The 26103-nt window shown below is 40.6% G+C and overlaps 1 protein-coding gene across 4 annotated transcripts in view; it reads right to left on the bottom strand.

The window, feature by feature from the left end:
• The window catches only part of LOC133408307 (vitamin D3 receptor B-like), a 49241-nt gene that overhangs the window by 8377 nt on the left and 14761 nt on the right, over positions 1-26103 (bottom strand). For all 4 annotated transcript variants that reach the window (XM_061687035.1, XM_061687032.1, XM_061687034.1 and 1 more), the window contains 7 exons: positions 19958-20105; positions 18944-19074; positions 15552-15748; positions 12443-12542; positions 11681-11861; positions 5354-5505; positions 3406-3522 (listed from right to left, as the gene is read on the bottom strand). In XM_061687035.1, coding sequence (XP_061543019.1) covers positions 3406-3522; positions 5354-5505; positions 11681-11861; positions 12443-12542; positions 15552-15748; positions 18944-19074; positions 19958-20103 — 1024 coding nt within the window. In that variant the 5' untranslated portion in view covers positions 20104-20105. The remainder of the gene's footprint in view (positions 1-3405; positions 3523-5353; positions 5506-11680; positions 11862-12442; positions 12543-15551; positions 15749-18943; positions 19075-19957; positions 20106-26103) is intronic.

Here is a 26103-nt window from a genome sequence, read left to right as displayed (position 1 = left end):
TTCTCCCCGTGGCTGCGTGGGTTTTCTCCGGGCACTCCGAATTACGCCAACATCCCAAAAACATGCATGGTCGGTTAATTGACAACTCTAAATTGCCCGTAGGTGTGAACGTGAGTGCGAATGGTTGTTTGTTTGTATGTGCCCTGCGATTGGCTGGCAACCAGTTCAGGGTGTACCCCGCCTCCTGCCTGATGATAGCTGGGATAGGCTCCAGCACGCCCGCGACCCTAGTGAGGAGAAGCGGCTCAGAAAATGGATGGATGAATACTCAACCCCTGTGAAACGGAATGAAATTCAATTCAGATTCACCCTGTTTATTCCGATTGTTCATTCGGTTTGGGCTTCTAAACCGATTCTAATCGGAATACAAGACTACATGTAAACCAAGCTACTGGCATGCTTGAAGAAACCTCAAGCATGACACATCTTCAAAAGAAGTTTTCATCCAAAATTTTAAAGTACAGAAAAGTGGTGCCTTGAGATACAAGTTTAATTTGTTCTGTGACCACGCGCATAACTCAAAACAGTCATATCTCCAATCATCTTTTACCATTGAATGTGTGTGTGTGTGTGTGTGTGGAGGGGTGTGGAGGTTTAAGTTCCTGCTTTGAACTTACTTTTCTCATGATCATTGTCAGACTACAAGGGAAGATCTTGCATGGAGCTTCACACTGAGGGCAATTGTTGGTCATTTTGTGCATCTACTTTGGAATAATGGCACCAAAAGTTGGTACTGTCTCGCCAAGCCTTTTGCTGATGGTTTTGTAACCATCCTTACTAGTGATGTCGCAATCACTTTCTTTTTTTGCATTCGAGTCCAAATCCAGTCACTTTATTTTGAGTATTGTCCCATTCAGAGTCCAAACTGATCCCTAGGCCATGTGCATTTGATTTTTTGCGTAATAAATTACATTTACAGTACAGTACATTGTAATTCAGCAGTGTGTATCTTAATTAAATGTAAAATGATGAGTCAATGCAGCTGCGTAGTTTATGAGTGAGTGTAACTCCTCATCTCATCAATTGCATCCAGTTTGGCACAGGTTTGTTTTTATTAATAATAATAATTCACACTTGATACACTTTTTTTTTTTTACACGTAAAGTATTTGAAGGCCAGTTGTTTAAATGCATACCATTTGCTAATCTGTGCTCTTTGAACTCTTGCACGATACTGCTCAGCCAGCGCAATGTTCTGCCAAACTGTTCCCTTCTGTGGTCTTTGTGGCTTTGCAGACTTAATTTGTAGTATATTTCCCACTTGCTGTGACTGTCGACAGTGTAAGCGAAAGCTTGAGGCTACAGCTTTCTCTCCCTGAACACATGCTTTCCTGACAAAAGGGCCGCTGTGTAATGTATTGTGACTTCGCCTTTGATTTCAGTAGCTGCTTCCGGCAGTGTCCCTCATGCTTTCTGTATTGCGAGCGTACTGTAACAAATGCATGGGAAATGTACAGTATTTCTTTTCATGTGCGTCGCCTACAAGTGACATCATCGGACAGCGCCTCTATACAGGTCGCCGCCCCATGTTCCTGGCCGCTAATTGGTATGCACACACGTGACAGACGACAGACACTTTTTGCCTTTGCTCCTTTTTCTTTTGCATTCAACTCATCCGTGACGCAATGTAAAGTGTGGTTTTTACTCTGGCTCATGCCAATGTACCACCGGGCTTGTTCATTTGAAGTGTAAATAAACGACGAGTATTTGTGGAACCTTAGTATTCGCGTAGACGTGGACTTTTGTGCTTCTCGTCTCTTTCTCTTCCCCGCACAGACCTCAAACTTTGCCGAGCTTGGGCGCGAGGAGCGACATAATAAAGAAAGTCTATAGTAGACTTCAAACCGATTTTAAATCGGCCTGATCGGTATCGGCCGATAATTAGCATTTTATGCTGATCGACTTTAATGTCATAATTCGCCGATCCGATCAATGACGTCATAGATCGGCTACGCAAAATACATTTAATCCGCGTCGCCATCTTGCACAGTATATTTGAATCCAAAAGCTAGTTTGTTTTTAGCCTTGTCGCGTGTCATTTGACGTAGTACTGTACATATCTGACGGCCAATGAAGTTATTTAAAAAACACAAACAGTGGGACAGACAGCACGTCTGAGACAGTCAACACATAATGCGTTGATCATACTACAAGACAAATTTGCTCTTTCACGATTGCACTATGTAAGACTACTGCAATAAAATCTTGTATTCCGATACCACCGCATCCAGTGTTTTATGATCATTGGGCTTTATCTTGTCAACTCAAATGCGACCGGATACACTCGTTACCGTGGCGACGACAACAAGAGTGGATCGCGCCGACTGTATTATAAGGACAAAATGGGGAAAAACGCGTGTTGGTTGTCACCGGTGCTCAGGACAGGAGAGGACGTTAATTTAAGGCTTGCTTGAGGTATGTTCACATACTTTTAATACGATGCGGCTCGCAAGAAGGCAGCAAAAACGTTATGTAGCCTAGCAAGCTAGTGCTAGAACTAACGGTTGTACGTAAACATGCCGCCGTTCTTTTGAATCATGCTCTAAAGTTTCGGTGTGGGTGAAGTAATTTAATTACAATAAAATAATTACAGTAAGTTAGCACCCATTATTACTGTTATGCTGGTTTGACCTGACCGACACAATTAGCGACAGTAATTTCTAACCTTTATGGAGCCAAGGAACATATTTTACAATTGAAACATTTCACGGAACACCAACAAACAAAAATGTCACAAAAAGTGGATACATTAATTACTGTATGTACTTCCTGCCATCTAATAGAAGACCATTCGTTTGTTCTGTCTGTCACTATGCCTCACTGGCATAAATAGATGAACAAAGATACATTATTTATTGTAAATATTTTTTTTTGAGCAATTAAGTACACAAGTATTTACAGTAAATGAACAGGTCATTTAAATAGACACATTGCTCTATCTTGTGATCGGATCGGTGATCGGTTATCGTTTTTTAAACTCGCTGATCGGTCCCAAAAATCCTGATCGTGTAAAGCCTAGTCTATAGCAACGTATTCATTTGACTGTTATTTGCATCTACAAATGTTTTATAGGGTGAAGCTGGCTCCGTTGAATAAAAAAAAGGCGATTTTGGCTGAGTTGTAGGGGATCAAATAATTATATGACTCAAAAGAATGCACAACAATTGTGTGTTTTTATGTATTTCGACTGATATTCTGTCCATTACTGTGAAGAGAACAAACTTACAAATTCAGCAGGGAATCAAATTAATATTTCCCCCACTGTATTTAAATGTTATTGCTGCTCTTTTGCCTCAGAAGGTCACAAAGTGAAGCAAGGCCACCAAGACCAGGCTTCAGTGTCCCCCCCAGTAGTCCATCCCACCCGCCCACCACCGCCCGTAAAACAGTGAGCAGCAAGCAGTACCTGGAGAAAGCAAGCAGATGGCCATCAGCAGTACATGTTCCTCCTCGTGCAGGCTGAGCTTCTTGAGGCCCACCTGGAACTTAACCAGCGGCTCCAGCAGCTCCAGAGTGTGGCCAGCTACATCACAAACACAAAAGCAGTCACACACACAATATGTCACCTATAAAAATAATATTACATGTTAGGATTATGTAAGAGTGGCACTGTGGAAACTCCAGTTTCCTCCCACATCCCAAAAACATGCACAGTAGGTTAATTGAAGACACTAAATTGCCTGTAGGTGTGAATGTGAGTCCGAACAGTTGTTTATGTGCCCTGTGATTGGCTGGCGACCTGTTCAGTGTGTACCCCGCCTCTCGCCCGAAGATGGCTGGGATAGGCTCCAGCACGCCCCTAGTGAGGATAATCGGTACAGAAGATGGATGGATGATTATGTAAACATATGATAATATGTAAATATAAAACCCATAATGTTATAGAGAATCTGTGAGTAGTTGGCAGGAGCAGACATATGTTTAAACAATCTCGTTTCCGTACACTGATGAAACTGATGATGGTGTGGAACATTTCATTCTTTGAAACGTGTACTAAAGTAGTAAATGGTTAGGTCTGTAATTTAGTCTCTTAAAACTAATGTTGATAATTGTTCAATATTGCTAAGTTTCGCAATACGACAACTTATTTCTTTTATTCTCGTAATTGTATTACTTTGGCATTGTCTTGACAAGTTTACAGTTAACATTCTAAAATTCAGTAAGAGTCACATTTACTCAAAATCTGGCGCTAAAATGAATGTTGTTCAGGCCAACTAGAACAACAGTATCGCAGACACAGCCTCTCCTAGTCCAGACAGGAGGGATGTTTTGCGCAGCGAGCTGGTCAGAAGTGACATTCCTCGGCTGATCCCAGATGAAGGTAAATTGAAGCCGTGCCAGCAGGGGAGTGTCGGCGTCATGTGGGGGGTGGGGGGAAATTCGTGTGCAATGTCCCCCTACCAAATGAGTTACTGTGCCCCCTGCCTCCACCTCTTGCAGTGGAGCCTTTTTGTTTTCATTTTTGAATCTATGCATGAATCTATTTAAGTCACTAGCGGTAAGATGATAAAAAAAAATAATTACAAATAAGATAAGACCATTGGTCATTTCCATGTGGTCATGTTACATCCTGTTAAAGTAGCACACGTATCAGATGGCGATGCAAAGTGAGCAGACTGCTTCAAACTTGCTTCACATTTGGCACCTCCACGGCAATGTGAGAGAATTTATTGTAGACTCTGAGAGGTTTTCAGACCACAAAAGCGCACAAAGCTCCATAAAATAAAAAGGCCCAGTTGATTCAGCAGGCATTTGAGAGAGACACCTGAAAATGCACAACCTAGTGAAAGGTCACTGTCTTATATATACAACTCTTCTCAAGCGAAGCCATGTTTTCAATTAACTAATGTCCGCTGTGGCATCCACCCATCCATCCATCTTCTACACCGCTTATCCTCAGTCACGAGTATGTGGGACCCTATCACAGCTAACTGCGGGAGGCGGGGTTCACCCTGAACTGGTCGCCAGCCAATCACAGGGCATATATTAACAAACACTCATCTGCACTCACATTCACACCTACGGGCAATATAGAGTCTTCAATCAACCTACCATGCATGTTTTTTGGATGTCAGAGGAAACCGGAGTACCCGGAGAAAACCCAGGCAGGCATGGGTAGAAGATACAAACTCCACACAGGGAAGATGTGCTCTAATGCTGACATTGCTGCAGGGGCTTTATTACTTGTGCTGAAACATTGATTAGCATTCTGCGTCTATGGATGTTCTGTATATGCCACCACCACTTCCTTGAAGCTCTCAGGACAGCCCCATATGTACTAAAATGAGCCAACAGGCAAAGACCAATAAAGGCAGCGTGGCGTAGTATGTACATGTGGCAGCATTTAGACTGACCTTTGGTGACATCACTGATCTGGTATTTAAAGTCAGGCGCACCGCAGCTCCAGGACATGTCTTCTAGGTTGAAGCTCTGATTTGAGCGTAGCATGATCACCTCAATGGCACTTGACTTCAGCAAGGCGATCTGATCCTCCGCAGTCAGCTCTCTGCAAAATAGAATGCTAATATGTTAGCATACGCCAAAATGCAGCTGTTAAACGTGAAACAAAACTTGATTCAAAATGTAAATATCTATAAACTTAGCTAAATTACAAATAATTGCTCAAACGATGTCACACTTTAGTTGAATGATACATACGTTGTGTTGGGGAGTAACTAATTACATGTAATGAAATTACGTAATTTAATTACAAAATTTATGTAATTGTAATCCATTAAATTACTGGCAGAAAATGTGTAATTAAATTACAATTGCTGTTGGAAAGTTCCATGATTATAATTTTAGTTTTAGTTGAAAAATGGCCGCAAAGCCTCAGATTTCTTTTCTTATCACTTCCTCTTCTTTTCTTATCACTTCCTCTTCCTTTTTATTTGCTTCCACTAAATACTGAGCAAACGGTCTGAATACCTATGGCTGTGTTATATTTCAGTTTTTCCAATTTAATAAATCTGCAAAAATTTCAACAATTCAGCACCTCATATAAACCAATATGGGGTGCTGTATGTACATTAATGAGGAAAAAAATGAACACACTATTTTAGCAAATGGCTGCAGTATAACAAAGAGTGAAAATTTTAAAGGGGTCTGATTATTTTCTGTTCCCACTGTATATCTACAGTATATATCTATAAGGGGGGCAACAATACATGTATTGGTATCAAACCTTCAATTCAGTGGCATACTCAACCAAGACCAATGTATGGAACAATACGCGAGTTTAGATTTTCTTCTTCAACTTCTGATGGTGAGGATCAGCGCTCGACTACTCATTGTGTAGTGCAGATCCACGAAACTGCCCCTCCCACATTCATACAGACCAAGCTGCTGAGACAGAACCTCCAGTGAATGCGAAACTCGATTATGCAACATGTCTAACGCAAAAAATTTACCTGAAATCGAAGCTTCGACACCATCCTTCAGATCTGGCTTTTGGAATTACTTTAGTTTTTGTATTAAGTATGACAACAAACATGCTAACAAATTTACATCACCCTAATGTGAAAAAAAGTATAATCAGAGAAAAACAAGAAGCACGTGTGCTACAACTTAAACATTGGAAAAACAAAAATAGTCCACAAATCAAACACCATAGCAGAAAAGAATAGCAGCACAAAACATTTTATTTTTTTTAATTTTATTTTTAAAAAAATATATTTTTAAGGATTGTAGACCTTAGAATGGTTGTTCTAAAATTGTTTTCATGTCAGGGATTGGGTGTGTTTGTTTTCTATTCTGCAACCACACTGCTATTTGTGGTTGATACTGTGTTAGAATGTTTAAAAATATTAATGATTATGTTTCAATATATATATCTCCATCCATTTTCTGTGCTGCTTATTCTCACCAGGGTCGCTGGCATGGTGGAGCCTATCCCAGCTATCTTCGGGTGAGAGGCAGGGTACACCCAGAACTGGTCGCCAGCCAATCGCAGGGTACACGGAAACAAACAACCATTCGCACTCACATTCACACCTACAGGCAATTTAGAATCTTCAATCTACCTACCATGCATGTTTTTGGGATGTGGGAGGAAACCGGAGTGCCCGGAGAAAAACCCACGCAGGCACGGGGAGAACACGCAAACTCCACGCAGGCGGGGCCGGGATTTGAACCCCGGCCCTCAGAACTGTGAGGCAGATGTGCTAACCAGTCGTCCACCGTGCCGCCATATTATATATATATATATATATATATATATATATATATATATATATAAATAAACACACACACACAGTATATGGGAACTATTCCTTTTTAATACATACCGTAATTTCTCGTGGCTAATGCACATTTCCCTCCCCCCCAAAAAATTGTCAAAACTCAATAGTGCGCATTATACATAGGTATAGGGGGAAATGAAAGAGAGAGAAAACTTTCACATTTTATAAATGTATGCCGCCATCTAGAGGTTATGAAAAAGCTGTACACTTTCATTCCAATGTCACCGCCCCCTAGAGGTTATGAGAAAGATGTACACTTTCATTCTAATATGCCACCGCCTCCTAGAGGTTATGAGAAAGGTGTACACTTTCATTCTAATATGCCGCCACCTACAGGTTATGAAAAGTGTGTAGCCTATACATTCATTCCAATATAACAGGGGTACGTATGACTGCATATATGTACAGTTGTTCTCATAACTTTACATAGCCTGGCAGAATTTGTAAAATATTGTTGTTGTTTTTTCCCAGTACGACTGATGACTGAACAACAACCATTGTTAATTTCTTTATGTTTATGTTTTGTTTAATAATGCTTTTCTGAAATGCATAACAGTTTAATTTGAATCCCATTAAAATAAAATGAAATGTGTTTCGCTTAGCCCTATATGTTTTCTTCAAAGAATTGTACCCATCTTACAAATTCTGCCTAGGTAATCAAACATGAGCACAACTGTGTGTTTTCTTATTTACTAAATAAAAGTAGGGCTGTGAATTTCAAAATACAGATAATAATGTTTTGATCATATGGGTAGAAACAAAATCATGCATAGTAAAAATGCATTATACATAGGTAGAAGGGTTTTCCAGAATTTTGAGGTCAACTTTGGGGGTGCGCATTACACACGAGAAATTACGGTACTCTACTTATAAGAATGCACCAAAGAGGAGGATGATTTCTCAGATGCATTTATCCATTTTCTATACCAATAATACGGTTCAGCATCCCTGGGTGCTGAAAGCCTATCCCAACTGACTTTGGGCGAAAGGCGGACTACACCCCGGACTGGTCGCCAGTCAGTCGCAGGGTACAGATAAATTTATTTTGTTATTACTTTTACAAGGTACTTTTTTTGTTTTAATTGGGTCTAACTTTTAAGTGTGCACAGCAAAAATGAGGCAGTTATACAATAGCTGCACCAGTTGTAACTCACTACATTACCAAAGTAAATGTACTGTACATATGCGTAGTGTTTTGCATTGAACCAACCCCATTTACTTGCATAATGACTCACTTGGTATCAGTTACGTATCATAAGGTGTGTATTGTGCAAGAGGGAATAAACATGGGTAGTTCATGTGATGCTCCAAGCATCGTAAACAAAACCATGCCTCGAGCAAGGTTATAGAATGTGTAAAGGAATGGAAATAGAATGTGGTTCTAGGAGGATTCTTCAACTCTTGAGTGAAGGTCCAGGCTTAAGCGAGAAACGCATGGGTGAACAAACATTCCGAAGGTAATCCAACCACATCCATCACTTGCAGCCAATGGCAATGACAACTTTCAGGAAATACAGGCCTCGGCTCGTTTTAGCCCCGACTTTGGGGCGACCCTGAGAAATTTCTTCCAGCCAACACGCAAAGTATGGAAGGTGGGACAAAATGGTGATTAAATATATTTTTCAATCATCAAAATGTGTGTGTGTGCAACTACAATAATAATAATAATACATACCTCTTATACAGCAATTTTCAAGGCACTCAAAGACACTTTACAATTGCACACATTATTCATTCACGCCACATTCATACCTTAGTGGTGGTAAACTATCGGTACTTGTGGAGCCACAGCTGCACTGGGGCAGTCTGATGGAAGCGTGGCTGCCATTCTGCGCCTACCACATTAACCACATTCATTCATGAAGTTCACAAGCTCAAGGTTGTAATTGCTTTGTCAGAATGTATGGTTTAAGTACTTTTATATTCAACATAAAAATAGATTTGTTTTCATTAAATAAGAAAATGTGCAAAATATATGTGTATATAACTGATATTTCATTAATTTCATTGTCCATAGTTTTGTACTTCTCAAATGCCAGAAAAGTTGTAATGTCAATTTTTGGTTTAATGGTTCTCATTACAATTTTCTGTTTTGCCATCAATGTTATTCTTGTATGCCTCTGTGGCATCACACACAAAAAAGGAACATGCATCGATTAGATGCTACCTGATATAGTCTCAGAATATTATCTGACATCTCACATGATGCCATTGCTTCTGCTAATGACAGTTTGACTCTAGAGGCAGAAAATTGTGCTTAAATTCAATATTATTCCACTTTTGGGGTCATTGGACTTCAGTGGTTTCACTTTAATTGTATTCAGAGGTGGGTAGAGTAGCCAAAAAATTTATTCAAGTGAGAGTACTTTTACTTTTAGAATAATATGACTCAAGTAAAAGTAAAAAGTTGTTCTCCAAATAATTATTTGAGAAAGAGTAAGTATATATTCAGTGAAAAAAAACTATTCAAGTGCTGAGTAACTGGAGACTAACTTCAGATTATTTATTTTTTTAACCACAGCATGAACCGTCAAATAGACAAAAATCTAAAATGGGAATGTGCAAATTCAGATATTGCCAAACAATACCACATTAACTTAAACAATAATAAATAAAACAAATTTAAATAACAAATTAAGCCACAAGGAATGGTCTTGAATAAACGTGTTGTTTATTCTTTGTTACCAACACCCTGATGAAGGCCCACTTTTTTAAATGTCTGAGTCCTAAAAAAAATAAAGGCTGTTATCCTATTGAAGTGCCTGGATCTGGATTTTTTTTTTTCCAACCTTTTTTTCCCATTATGCTGTTCTTTTTCGTAGTCTCGAAGGTAAACACAGATTGAATGCTAAGGCCAGGGGTGTTGTGCCTCTTCTGACTGTGAGTCGAATGTTGTTGTTTCCGCCATGTTTCATGTAAATTAGTCACTTTCAAAACTTTGCTTCTGTGTGGTTACTGTGCAGTCATGTGGTTCCGTTTGATTGGTAAAATGTGGTTAAACGTCACTAGTGATTACTTTGGACTGGCGCTGGAGGCACAAGTCTCTCTGACAACTCAAAACAAATGTATTGCACAAGGTATAATAGGTAGTAGGGCTGCACAATTAATAAAATTTTAACCGTGATCACGATTTTGGCTGCTACAACAAAATTAACCTGATCGTCAGTGATTTTTACATTTAAAATGTGGGCTCTGCTGCATATGAAGCATTTTCTCAACCAGTAGTCGCCAACCACCAGGAGGCGAACGCATGGTTAAGGCTTCATTAAGCTGCCTAAATAACATGCTAGACTACGATAAAACCCTCTGTCGTTTACATTATTTTTTTTTGACTTTCTGCTACTAGACTATCCTGTAGTTTCTTTTCCTCCATTTAGTACACCAACAGGTGGCGCCCACACTGCCCGCTCGCCGCGGACTGCTTAGAAGCCCGATGGACCTTCGATAGCCTTGCCCAGCAAAGCACAGGGTTCCTGAACCGTGGAGAGCAGAGCCGGGGGTGCGACGTGCGTTCTGAGTGTAACCAATGTGCCCTGCAATGGACTAGGTGGAACACAGCAATGTAAATGATGGTATTTGCGTTGCCTTTGGGGGGGAAAAAAATCTTTTTTAAGGCTAATACTAGCGGCTTGCTTACCAAGGGTATAAGTACATGGCTGTCATATTATTATTAGGACCTAAAGGCGGTTTGTGCAAAGAGTTTGTTCGTAAAGCAACTTGATCCGGTGCAAAGTAGCACATTGCAATGCTCGTTTGAGGCATCCACCGTTTTCTAGAACCTAATAATGTTCAACACAATATACAGGTATTGAATCATTTTCCATGGCAGTTGAAGCGTTTGTGTTTGCTCCGCAAATGGAAAAGGAAAACAAGATACTAGTGCGCCGATGACTGGCAAGACCCGAAATGCTCCACGGGGCTTGTGCATGCATTCACACAAGCTAGATTCACATTAGCATTCACGAGCCGAGTGATCGACTCGAGTTGTCCGTTTGTTTGGGTGGTCGCTGTCTGGGCTATCTGTCCTGGAGAGTCAGGTTCGCTCCGTGTGGTATTCTCGAGAATCAGTCTTGTATGTATTTTGTTTTCACCCTCATTTTATGTGGTGCTCCTTGGTGTTTACAGTCTGAACTGTCTCAGAACAAGAACATGTAGGCATACATGCAGTGACAGCCACTCATGAAGATGAAACTAGAATTTTAAAAAAACATGTGTCCTCATACTCTACAGACACAGGAAAAGCTCCACTCTGTCTGTCTGCCTCACAGTTCTGCACTGTGATTAGACAGGCTAGCTAGTGTCACTAGTCAGCAGATTATTACGCCCAGTAATGCATACAAAATCGCAGTGCACCGCGAGATTGTGCCACACGGCCAGATTCGCGACTCTACACCATGATTAGCCAGGATAGCTAGCTAGCTAGGGTCAATGAACATGTACCTAAAGCCTGGGATCATCTTGGCAAACCCGATGACCTTCTGAATACTGTAGGAGACCAGGTCGGCCAAATGGGGCAGCATGGAGAAGCTGGACGCTTCCTCTTCACTGGAGTCAGGGCTGCTGCCCTGCTCCTTGTACATCATCATCAAGTTGTTTAAGTTAATTTTGGTGTCGACTGATTCTGCAGCAAGAGGGGGGGGGGACAATAACAAAAATATTCTATTAATACAAATACTTCAAGGTGAGTGAATAGACAGCAGAACATGAGTAACTGGAAGGAGAAAGTGGATGACGGCCTTGAAAACCTGCAAAGCCCTTCAACATCACTGGGGTTATTTTCAGTCGTTTGCTGGCGTTGCGCGTAAGCCATGTCACCATGCCTCTCACTGTGTGCACTGCATTAGTGACAGATCCATTAATGAACTCATGTTTACAAGCAGGCGTCACGTGTCTGCAGGGTACAAAGCCTTCGAAGAATTTCCTCTGCATTCTCAGTAAAGCAGTACAAACAAATTATATAAACCAATGAAGTAAAAGATAGACAGCTGGCTTAAGTCAATTATAAATATTACTCTTTTCGAAACAGATTCTGTAATTATAAACGAGGTTTCACATTTTTCTTGTTGGTTCTTGCGAGGGAATTTATGGAACCTTTTAATATAAAATTTATAAAAGGCAACTGTGCTGGAAGGTCTATTTGAATTATTTCACCCAGCAGCCAATGTTAATCTTGAGGGACGTTTGGTAGCACAAGCCTCTCACCCGGAGAGTGACTGAAGGAATCGGAGGAGGCGTCCGACAGAGAGTGGAGGGAAGCAGCTCTGCTGGCACTCCGTGTAACTGGCCCCTCGCGCACCGGAGGCTAAACGTGAAGAGAAAGAACATGGTAGAGAATTACTGATTTGTTTACAGGGGAACTAAGTACTTTTTGTGAGAAACCCCAGAAGAATACTGTGACACTCCTCGTCAAGACCATTGTAATATGAGAGTCCGATCTGTATTTCTATCACAGGTCTGTGGATGACACTAAAGCAGCGTTCATGTTGTCAACTCTGTTAACACTAGACATGATAACTACAAGTACAGTTGTTAATATTACTTCGGCCTTGTTTGAGTGTTGCAGCATTAACAAGTATAGTTTTTGCCAATTTGCTACAGTGGACAAGGCATTACACTAGGAAGACTTTGGCGAGGTGATGGATTGGCCGTCTCATAACACAAAAGTTGCTGGTTTGAGTGCCTTGTGTCCATTAATTGCTCAGCACAATCAATTTGTTCTCATAATGGAAATACAAACCATCCATTGCAGAGCATGGCCTTTATATTTTAGTAACATTTTTGACTGTCATACAAGCGTAAAAAGAAGTTACCATCGTTAGTAGGACAAAATTAACTTTGATGACAAGTGACAGAGATACCGTGGTACCTCGACTTTGACGCAAGTTTTTCGAGATATGAGCCGTTGCGTGACCAATTCTTTTGGTTTTTTTTGAGTTGGAGCAAAATATTTAAGCTAATTTTAACCTAATTTCGCAACATGCAGCAGTCTGGCACCTCGTCAACAATCTATTTATTGCCACGCTCAGTTGAAGTTTACTGGAAAACTAAACAAACAACAGAGACAATTACACATAGTTGATTTAACCAAACATCACATAACGTCTGATGAAAATATGTTACCTTAATGCTAACAACGCAAAATGCCAAAGACGGGCTAATGAAACTAGCATCAATGTGAGGTTATTATAACCCTTTCAGCATTGGATATTTGATCACAAACGGTGCAGCAATACATGTAGACAGGATTATACTACTACTACTACTACTACTACTACTACTACTACTACTAACTAACATTACTGCATCTTATTAAGCACCTTTTTCATGTATACAGTGGAACCTCTATATAACGGACTAATAGGGGCGGGGGGTTCTGTATTCTTCTGAGTTAACACCGCCACCATGCCGCTCTCTCTCTGCGCAGTGGTCTATGCACAATAGAAAATAGATATAACCATCATCACCATGGCTGCCACGTCAATGCGCCAAATTCAACATAGCCACCACAAACGCACAGGAGGCACGTCTTATGGAATTGGATCTAGTCATAATGTATATCTGTGACCCGGAAATACGTCATTCTCATTGTCTGCCTGCATTGAGCCATAGCGCCAGTAAACAACAGCAACCAATTCTGGAACTAACAGACTTTGTCAACGGCAGTTTAAGTGGGCAAATGGAAACTTTTTTGGACACATTGTTCAGTCCCGACGGTCCGTTTTAGCCGACACACATTATATTGGGGTCCATTATATTGACCACTGCCCCCTGCTGTCCAAAATGGGAAAACCAGAAGGAGCTGCATAACAAAGGCATGAAATCATGATGGACAAGCTCTTTAATTCTTTACATTCTATTACGATATTACTCTATGTTTTTATTAAGTACAATACTGTAGAGTAGACTTTACACTGATCTGATCGGCTTGATCGGTATCAGCCGATAATTAGCATTTTATGCTGGTCGGCTGATCGGCTTTAATGTCATAATTTGCCAATCCGCAAAAGACATTTACTCCGCGTTTCCTAGCTAGTTTATTTTTAGCTTTGTCGCGTGTCCTTTGACGTAGTACTGTAAATATCTGATCACCAATAAAGTTATTTTAAAAAACAAACAGTGGGACAGACAGCATGTCTGAGACAGTCAACACGTAATGCGTGGATCAGACGACAAGACAAATTTGGTCTTTCACGATTGACTAATGCAATAAAATCTTGTATTCCGATACCATCACATCCAGTCTTTTACGATCACTGGGCTTGATCTTGTCAACTCAAACGCGTCCAGATACACTCGCTACCATGGCCACGACAACAACAATGGATCGCGCCATGTGTATTATTAGAACAAAAGGGAAAAACGTGAGCTGATGGTCGCCGATGCCCGAGAGAGGACTTTAATTCAAGGATTGCTTACGGTATGTCCACCTACTTTTAATACGAAACGGTTCGCAAGAAGGCAACAAAATATTATGTAGCCTAGCAAGCTAGTGCTAGCACTAACGGGTGTATGTAAACATTCCACCGTTCTGTCGAATCATGCTCTAAAGTTTTGGTGTGTGTGAAGTAATTTAATTACCATAAGGTCATTTAATTACAGTAAGTTAGCACCCATTATTTCTGTCATGATGTAATGTTGGTTTGAGCTGACTGATAGAATACATGACGAGAATACAGAATACTTTGGAAGATACTCAGTATACAGTACACAAGTATATACAGTAAATGAACAAGTCATTTAAATAGACAGATTGCTCCATCTTGTGATCAGATCGGTGATCAGTTATCGTTTTTTTTAAACTCGTGATCGGCCCAAAAAATCCTGATCGTGTAACGCCTACTGTAGAGTGGTATTTTTCTTATTAAAAACAAGTTACAATGCTTTTGTTTTGTTGGTGCTTTACGGGGGGGCTGGTACAGATTAATGGAAATTTACTCCTCTTTGACTGGTACTGTGGTGGCATTTGTGATGAAGTGTCACAAAAAACATTTTTTTTCTTTTTTGTATGACTTAACTGCATGTTTAGTCCAATTTTGAGTTGTTTGACGTGTAAAAAGGTTCCCCTATATAAGGGGTCCACAGTTTACAACAGTCACGACATACAAGGTGCCAAGGCATACTGATTTTTCAACTGTGTTAGCATAGGGTGGTGAATTTTTGTACTTTTGTATAAATTCTGGTTACGCCGCTGCTGTGGGAATAGAACTGAACCGTAAACCAAGGACCCCTTATATTTAGTTTGCTGCATGGTGTTGGTGGTCTCACAAAAAAGTTACCCGGTTATTGTTTGATGGCAGTTTGAGACACAAACCCTGAAGCGGCAGAAGTCCGAGTAGGAGTCGTCGAATGTTTTGTGGTGCGCCTCCACCAGTGTGGTGATGACTTGACTCTGTTCGTCGGTGAGCCGAGGTCGCCGTGCCTCCCTCTCCGCTTCGCGTTGGGCCTCCTCGTCCTTTCGCCGTTGAATGAGGTCCTTCTTCCTCTGCACTTCCTCATCTGTCAGGATGACTGTAGCGGGCGGGGGAGAGTACGAAGAAACAAAGTCAGTCATTTATACGTTGTTGCTTTTTGTTTTTTTTTTAACCTCAGGCAGACAGTTAACAGTTAACCAATCTATCGGAAGAAGGTAATAATGTATTTGTATGATTTATTTTGCATTGTGATGACAGCTATGTCAATATAGCGTTGGGCGTGGGTATTGTTGTTCTCTGGAGGAAGAGAATGGGAGGGGACCGGTCTACATGGATACCCCCGCTGCACTGAACAACTGAGAACATTGTCTTTGTTCTGTGGGCTCCTTGTTGTTCCAGCCACTGAATTAGTTCACAGAGAGCCAGAGAGAGCCAGAGCCAGCGAGCAGGCTGTCAATAACATGCTGCTGTTTTTTCAAACACAACACAACAGAGGTGCAGGCCTAAGGTTCCCGTTCACATGCAAAATCAGTTATAATTGCCACTACTCTGGTGGAATTTGGCGCTAATGAACGTAGCTGCAACGGAGAGGTTTTTGGATAAAGGTGGCATGTGGACTACGTGCAGATACGAGGAAACAACATTCTATTTACACACTATTTAAACACTCTACAAATAAAACAGAGGGAAAGAAGAGGCCTCAGTAGATCATATTGAAAAGCAGGTATTTGAACTTCAGCTGGAGGTCTTTACAATACAGTCTGACTTCACCAGTTCAAACATGTCAACACTCTTTTAGGGGCAAAACCCCAGTGATACTTGACCCTAGTCCAAATATTAGGTAATATTTGAAAAAGCCACTTCATCCCAAACAGCTTATAGTACACGTTGATATTGAGGAGAGTAGTAGTACAGTAAACAATACTTTCTAATCACCTGGGGCCTCATGTACAAAGACTTGCGTGGATTTCCTACTGAAACATGGCATACGCTCAAATCCAGAAAACGTCGGACGCACAAAAATATTTCAGCTGTATGAATTTGTGTGTACGCATGAATCCAAGCACATTTCCTTCGTACATCCCAATCAACGTAGAATTGAGCGCACATGCTGGAGTAACCAACCCCTCCCTGTCCACGCCACATTTAAATATGCTACTCATATTTAAATAAACCCTGCACCTGAGATCGCGATCTCTGCATGATCAGAAAAAAAGGAAAATGAGCAAGGTAATGAAGAAAAATACTTTTCTGACTGTGAAGTTGCTCAATGAAGTGGAGGTGCGCAAGAAAATCCTCTTTTGGCACTTTCCTCCGGCGTTAACAACAAGCGAAAGAGGAGCGAATGGGACAGTGTGTGCGCGGCTGTCAATGCTGTGGAGTCAGAACAGCGCGCACACTGAAATAAAAAAGAAGTGGTCAGACATTAAGGTGGATGTGAAGCAGAAGACAGCTGCCCACTGCCAGTGTGGCCAAAACAGGCGGAAGAACCGGCGCGCAGGGCCTCACCCCATTTGAGGAGAGAGTCGCTGCAATCATGGGTGACACTACTCTCACATGTGGCTGACTCTGATTACCCCCCAAGATAAATACCAATGTATTTTTATAACTCACAACAAATGTGTTCATACAGTAACCTACACTCAGCCCTATGAGAGAAAGGTTCGGGCGTAAATCTTGTATGTATGGTATTTGTAATAAATCTTTTGAATTCAAATAGAAGCACGTCAGCATATCAAAGAGAAGATCAAAAATGTTGACCCCTGTTTGATTACTCAATTCATTATTTTAATACACAGGAGAGGACACGCAGTCGTAACCACGTGCTACATGTTCAGGGGATTCATCCACCGTCCCCGGTGTCTCTAGTGTCACAGACGCGGAGGATTCCCCCAGCATCCCTCACTGAAAAAAAGAGTCCTTTGAATTTACTTAATTTGAACATTTACATTGGTTGCACATGATTAAAATGACATAATTTACCCCTCTTCTCCAAAAAAAAAAAAAATCACTTGAACAGATTTTAATCATGTGCAACCAATGTACATGTTCAAATTAAATTCAAAGGATTCTTTTTTTCAGTGATGGCATCACTGGTGTCACAGATGCGGAGGATTCATCCCCTGTTCCTGGCATCTCCGACGCAATTACACTCCAACAACCGGCCACTGCTGCTGGCCCAACTGGTCGTGTCCTCACCCGTGCTGTGCTGGAGTCACAAGAGGAGATTGTGAGGGCAATAGGCAGCATAAATGATCGCGTTGATCAATTTATAGGCGTCCTCACAAATAACAGTGATTAATTTAATAAACTGGTTAACAAGTGAACTCAGAGTCATTGCTTCTTTTACATTCTTGAAATCAAATGTTGTCGGGCATTAATTGTTCATCAGTGCTAATTGTTCATGTTCATGTCATGATGTGCAGCTTTATTATAACAGTTTCCCAGCATCACCTCAAAGTGTCGCCAAAGCTGCAGAAACGTGCGTACGCCAGCCATGAAGTGGCCGTGAAGCACCGCACATTTCTACGGTCATTTCACTCTTGATACATCTGAACTTTGCCGTGAAAAAGAACATACGCCACGTTTATTTGTGTACGCACCTTTTGTACATGAGGCCCCAGGTTATCGTTTTTTTTTGTTTTTTTTTTAAACAGAATTCTGAAGTATTCCAACAATATGTATGGTTGATTTTCCACACTGAATTAGAAGGACAAATTAAATAACTCTTAATTTATCTACTATTTATGTTAAAGTTTGTTAAAAGTGCTATCTTTTTCAAAATAAAAAATGACACACATGCTCACCCACTTGATGCATTTGCAAAGCCTGCTTTGAATAATTTGATTCCGACCTGAATGAATGAATCCTGTTACAGTTACAATGCATGCAACGGGCTTTCATTTCATACTGGAATGACCAGAAAGACTAAATATTGCCCAAACTTTGTGCTGGCTGAATTGCAAATGTTGGTCCAAGTAATCTAATAATAGGCCTGGGAAGGGCGCGCACCTATTGAGGACCACTGCTCTAGAGTGTATCTGTCTGTATCTTTTGTCTAAGCTATATGGATGTCTCGGTTTTATTGAGGACTACAGAGTTGATCCATACTGTATAACTAAATGTTGGGCGATACTGACAGTATTAGATGGCACAAGCTTTTCATCCTAATTTAAACTGGGGCCATGCTGCAAAACGCCCATGCACAATAACCAGTGTAAACATTTACAGTAGTATGGCGTATAGGATAACACAATAGCCTGCAACTATCTGGGTCAGCAGTCATACTTACACTCTTTCATCATGCCAATGTCCACACAGCGTTTGAGCCGGCATGCCTGGCAGTGGCGCCTGTTGTCCTTGGTGATGGTGCAACTGCCGTTAAAGGGACACGTGAAGGAGGCCTTCCGCTTCATACTGCGCCTAAATCGAGCGAAAACGTTTCAGTCTTTTATTACAGCTTATGCAACAAACAGCTGTTGGATGGCATATGTTTTTATGTGAGCCAGGAATTAATGTAATTGTTATATTAAGAAACATAAAATACAAAATGTACTTGTCCAAACTTGTAAACTGAAGAATTTAACAGGCAAGGAGAACATTTGACAATAATAATCAGTTTGACTTTTCAATTCTAAATGGAACAAATGGATAGATGGATGCCAAGATATCTACAAATGCCTGTCAAGTCTTGCCAGAGGGTGCAAAGTGCCATATAGTGTCAGAGGACTTGTGTTAGTGGGTGCATGTATGAATCAGGACACAGATGTTGTACTAGAAACACATGACACACACGTAGTCTAAGTTCAAGTGGAGGCCAGTTGAGAGAAGAGGAAGGAGACTGCCTAAAACATCCATCTAGGCCATCTTTCCAGCACACACAAACAAACACATGGTTGAAAATACTGTATATCCATAATAAAAATGGGAAATATAGTATTTACTGTACTTGGAAGTCCAGGAACACCAACAGCAATAAGATCTACCTGCTGCTGGGTATTAGTGTGTACACAGGGTGTGCACGAATGCTGTTTTGAATGTTCTTATGTAACTGGTGTGTGTGTGTGTGTGTGTGTGTGTGCGCGAGTGTGTACGAGTAGGGGGTTGCGTTACATAGGAAGGACCTGTGCATGCATACTAATGCGTATGTGAAGCAATTTGGGTTTTTCAGCAGAATGGTAGAAGCTGTTGTACAAAGCACCCACGAAGCGCGTGTACATAACTATGTGGACCACGTGCATCTGCTTACATCAGCTCATTGGCATGTTTGCAACGTCACCAGCCATTGGTGCATGCATTTGTCTACCTGAAAAAACCCTTGCAGCCCTCGCAGGTCATGGCGTTGAAGTGAAAGCCGGTGGCTTTGTCACCACACACGCCGCAGATTCGAGGCACATTCCTGTCGAACTCATCAGGGGCCAGGGTGGATGTACTCACGACAGTGGGCTCCATTACTGAACACAGAGGGAGAGAGCAGATGGAGAATGTGAAATGTGGGGGGGGAAGAAAAGAAAGTTGTAACCGGTTGTTGGATATTCCTATTTATGCTACAAAAGGATGTGCTAACGGGGAGGTAAAATCTTGAAAAGATAGCCAACGTTACGAGAATAAATGTGTAATTTTGTGAGGGTCAAAATTCTCACAAATATAAATGCAACATTCTTGTATATCTCTAAATACCCTTTTGCACACTATAAACAGAAAATTGCTCATACTGATGATAGTGTTAATGGGCCAAAACATTGAGTTTCTTATGTTTGTGACACACATGTAATTGGGTTTCATCTGGTGTATGTTTTCATACTAAAGACAGACACAAATTCCTGTCACATTTCTTCCTGCGAGCCAGATGATGTCCCTTCCAGAAGGAGAGACCTTAAGTTTTTAGTTTGTCTTTTGTGAGCTGAACTCAGTGTTTATGTCTACTGGAAAGGATTCAAAGCAATTCACAACAAGTGGAAAATATTCTCGTCCGACTCCAAGAATGTGTGCTATATTTTTTTGCCCTCAGCGCTTGGGCAGGCATCTATTTCAGTAAATGGCCTCGTGAAGGGGACAAAAAGGCATGTCACCACAAGTCCAGCGTCCTGATAAACAAATACGCAGTGTCCTTTCCACAAAGCTTCTTTCTTACTATTTTCTTTGCTTCCACTGCGGAGTGAAAGTGGGCCAGATGGCGGGAGGAAATGGCGAGTAAAGGGAAAGGAGTGTAACAAAACCAGATACAAACCTCAACAAAGTCACAAATCAACCACAGGAGGGGTAAGCGCCAACATGAATAATTCAAAATGTTTGGACCGATCGGTCCATTATCGAGTAATGTTCTTTCAACTTGTGAATATCAACAGAACACATTTTGAAGTTTCATCTTGTGCCACACCCATGCCTACAACATTTCGATCAAAGCTTAAAAATACGGACTCAACGCTTGCATACATAGATTGCCTTGCTGCTCCAGGCATCACGTGGCTCAAACCTGTGCAGCAAGTTGCTGTTGTAGATCACAGCATCACAAGCTTAAACATATCAACAATATTGGTAGTGCAGTGAGTGAGAAAGGCTGTACACAACTTGACATTGCATCAGCTACAAGCAAATATTTGTCAGGGGAATGAGCAAAAACACCCAACAGAACTAGAATGACAATAAACTATTGACAGATTGTTGATGGAAAAAGCCTGTTTGGCCTTCTGAAAACATGACCTCAGGTCAGTTAATGGAGAGGAAACACAAATCTGACTTTCTAATTAGACAGGAAGGGCAAAATGCAGACACGATGGCTTAATATGTTGAAAGTAACAAAATCAGTTCATTCTGGCAGGGTGGTGTACTCCTCTTATTTTACACACTTCTCTAAACTTGTGTTTTTCTCCCAGCCAACCTTCACTCACCAGTTTTAAGAACAAAGGTCAACTGAGGTAGTAACACAATTGGCCACGTTGCAGAGATTTTAAGGTCATCTTTTCACAGTGGGATACACGTCACATAAGACTTGATAAACAAACCTACGACTAGATAACAGTGTTATAGCAAGGTTTATCCAAGACCATGTAAGGATTGGCAATGGAGCCACTACTTCAGCAAGGACACTGGCAATGCACTATTTACACTAGCAACAGTTGTGCTGATAAATAACGCACTCGTCGGCCTGTGGTTGAAACGAGGATATAAGCCATCCATCCATCCATTTTCTGTAACGCTTATCATCATTAGGGTCGCGGGCGTGTTGGAGCCTATCCCAGCTATCTTCGGGAGAGAGGCGGGGTACGAGGAATAAGCATTTGATTAAATTATCATAATTGGCTGTGTCAAAAAAAAAAAAAAAAAGAATCAAATTATCTGTATTTTCAAAAACATTTTCATGGGGATGTTCTCATACTTCAGGTCTTCAAGGATATACAGTCCCCTTCAAAGGTATTGGAATGGCAAGGTCAATTCCTTTGTTTTTGTTGTATACTGATGACATTTGTGTTTTAGATCAAAAGATGAATATGAGACAAAAGTTCAGAATTCCAGCTTTTATTTCATGGTATTTACATCGAGATATGTTTAACAACTCAGGACAGAGCACCGTTTGTTTGAAGCCACCCACTTTTCAAGTGCGCAAAAGTATTGGAAAAGACATCATTAAATTAACTTAAAGTGAAGAACATTTAATATTTGGTGGCATAACTCTTAATTGCAATAACTGCATCAAGCCTGCGACTAATTGACTTCATCAGACTGTTGCATTCTTCATTTGAAATGCTTTTCCAGGCCTTTACTGCAGCCTCTTTCAGTTCTTGTTTGTTTCTGGGGGTTTCTCCCTTCTGTCTCCTCTTGAGGAGGTAAAATGCATGCTCTATTGGGTTTAGGTTGGGTGATTGACTTGGCCAGTCTAAGACCTTCCACTTTTTCCCCCTGATGAGGTCCTTTGTTGTGTTGGTAGTGTGTTTTGGGTCACTGTCTTGTTGCATGATGAAGCTTCTCCCAATTATTTTGGATGGATTTTTCTGAAAAAAATGCCAGACAAAATTGTTTTGCTGACTTCAGTATTCATTCTGCTGCTACCATCACGAGTTACTACATCAATAAAGACTAGTGAGCCCGTTCCAGAAGCAGCCATGAAAGCCCAAGCCATGACATTACCTCCAACAGGCTTCACAGATGAGCTTGTGTGTTTTGGATCATAAGCAGATCCTTTCTTTCTCCATACTTCGGCCCTCCATCACTTTGGTAGAGGTTAATCTTGGTCTCATCAGTCCATGAAACTTTGTTCCAAAACCTCTGTGGCTCATCTATGTACTTACAATAAGGCCTTCCAATTCTTTTTGCTGATGAGTGGTTTGCATCTTGTGGTATGGCCTGTATATTTCTTCTCTCGAAGTCTTCTTCAAACAGTGGATTCTGATACCTTCACCCCTGCCCTGTGGAGGTTGGCAGTCATGTGACTATTGTCTTTGGGTGTTTCTTCACAGATCTCACAATGTTTCTGTCATCAACTGCTGTTGATACCCTTGGCCGACCTGTTCGATGTCTGTTGCTCAGTAAACCAGTAGTTTCTTTCTTTTTCAGGAAATTCCAAATTGTTGTATTGGCTATGCCCAATGTTTGGGCAATAGCTCTGATCGATTTCCCTCTTCTCTCAGCTTCAAAATGGTTTGCTTTTCTCCCATAGACATCTCTCTGGTCTTCATGTTTGCTTAACAGCAAATGCAGTTTTCACAGGTGAAACCCAAAGCCAAAAACACGCACTATGTGTAAGCAACCAATCTAAAAGGCAACACATGAGCAAAACCAATCCGTCATATGTTCCAATACTTTTGGTCACTTGAAAAGTGGGTATCTTCAAACAAAAGGTGCTGAGTTGTTTCACACATCTAGATGTAAATACTACGAAATAAAAGCTGGAACTCGGAACTTTTGTCTCATAGTGATATTTTGATCTGAAACCCAAATGTCTTCAGTATACAACAAAAACAAAGGAATTGACCTTGCCATTCCCATACTTTTGGAGGAGACTTTAGGTCAACTAACTCTCCACAGTGACATCCGGTAGATGTTTTTTTAGATCCCAAACCTTTTAAGATCTAACCAACAGCTCCTCTGCTGGTTGCAGCCGATTAGTGCCGTCCATTTTGCCTCAGTTACTTTAAGACTCCATGGACCAGAAATGTTCACACAATTGACAGAATTCTTTACAATCAATGAATGGAACACTCTGCCCGTCCCTAGTTCAGAGACGTCAACAAAACTGGCAGCTTTGCAGGACAAGAAGCTGTTTAATTTACCCTTCGAAACATTAAAATATTGGCCAATAAATGCAAAATGTGTTGTTTCACAACACCACAGGGATACAATGCTTCAAACAAGACATGCATCTTATACACTGTCCTCCTATACTGAAATAGTTAATCTCCCTACATAATAAATATAATCACGTGCTAGTCATCCACTCTCAGCAGGCATGCTCATTCACCTTCCAACATCAATGACTAATGAGTGAAATCCACCCTGTGGTTCCATTGAGCCTTGACAGGCCATTACATTCAATGCACAGTTGTGGTGAGAGTGGGCTCTAAATAATTCATCAGGTTATTAGACCAGATCTGTACTCATGCCAGTTTCAGGCACGCAATACAATGAACAGCTTGGCAACTTACCACTCTTGAATAATATGCATTGTGTTTCTGACTATCGGCAGTATCAATCACACTTGTCGGTTTTTGAATAAGTAAGATGCTCACAGTGCGATTTGTTTGTGTGCTTTTTGGAAGCTTCCATGCACCTTAATGAATGAAATATTTGTATACACTGTACTGTGTGCATTTGTTTGTCGCTTGTACACAGGTAATTTTATCAAATACCCAGTAAACTGTCAAGTAGTTCAACTAGTGCACTGCAGCAGAATTGATTCTCCCACAAGAACTCTTGCTGTAATTGAAACAACTTGAGATATAAGAATTGTTTAAGTCTACTGTGATGGAAACACAAAAACTGGTTTAAATAAATACAGATTACATCAACACAAAAGGTGTTAAGGTCTGATTAATTGTTAAAAACAAAAAGTTTTATAGGCTTCTATATGTAATTATATGGTGATAATTCGTTTATATGGGTTCACAGTCATAACGGCCCTTCAATGGAAGTCATAACTACAATGTGGCCTGTGACAAAAACAGGTTTGACAACCCTGTCTTACGGATTTTATGTTTTATAATGTTTTGATAGTTTGATGGTTTGGGCACACTCTTGTAATCTTCTTGCACCCATACTGCATAACTGCTTCCATTAGCAGGTAAATTCAGATATCTCTTGTCTTTTTGCCCAGCTCTCTTTGCAGTCACATCAACAGTAAATGAAAAAGAACATGTAGAATAAGGAGTGACAGGCACAATGTTGATATAATGAGCCCGCTAAACCGCTCTTTATAGTTATAGGACAACATGGAGTAATAAAAAGGACAGAATTATATACCACATTAAGTGGAGAGCCACATAACTAATAGGTGTAATCTTACACCAGCTGAACATTTATGACTGCTAGTACCGGGGTTCATGTCAAATACAGTGCCGTGAAAAGAAAAATTCTTATATTGTTGCAGTTTCCCCACTTTAATGTTTAAGATCATCAAACAAATGTAACTATCAGACAAATATAACCCAAGTGACCTTAAAATTATGTTTTTAAATGGTGATTTATTAAGCAAAACACAGACAAAAAAATAAATAAATTTCAGAACAGTCGAGAAATAAAGTAATTGACATCTGTCAGATGTCAATTACTTTTCAGTTTTCTGTCAGAAAAAGAACATCCGACCAACAGTCAAAGATGGTGGTGGTATTTGATGGTCTTGGGCTTCTTGCTTCTTCAGGACCTGGACAACTTGCTGTGATTGATGGAACCAGGAATTCTGCTCTTTAACAGAAAATCCTGAAGGAGAATATTCACCCATCAGTTTTATACCTTAAGTTGAAGCGCACTTGAGTTCTGCAGCAGGTTAATGATCCAAAACACACCAGGAAGTCAACTTCTGAATGGATTAAAAAAACAAAATTAAGGTTTTGGAGTGTCCTAGTCAAAGTCCGGACTTGAATCCAATTGAAATGCAGTGGCATGACCTTAGAAAGGCTGTTCATGCTTGAAAACCCAAACTTTTCTGAATTCAAAATTTTGTAAGGAAGGGTGGGCCAAAATATCTCCACAAAGATGTGAAAGACTCATTGCCAGTTATAGAAAACAATTGATTTCAGTTGCTGCTGCTGAGGATGACCCAACCAGTTATTAGGTTTATGGGGAAGAGCAATGGAGTCGGGGTTATTTTAAAAGAAGAGTTGGCTAAGAATGTCTTGGAGGTGAAAAGAGTATCAGATCGAGTGATGAGGCTGAAACTTGAAATTGAGGGTGTTATGTATAATGTGATTAGTGGCTATGCCCCACAGGTAGGATGTGACCCAAAGGTGAAAGAGAAAT

The sequence above is a fragment of the Phycodurus eques genome, chromosome 10 (genome assembly GCF_024500275.1).
Source record: "Phycodurus eques isolate BA_2022a chromosome 10, UOR_Pequ_1.1, whole genome shotgun sequence".
In the NCBI taxonomy this organism is placed as follows: Eukaryota; Metazoa; Chordata; class Actinopteri; order Syngnathiformes; family Syngnathidae; genus Phycodurus; species Phycodurus eques.
This window is presented reverse-complemented; position numbering and strand designations above follow the sequence as displayed.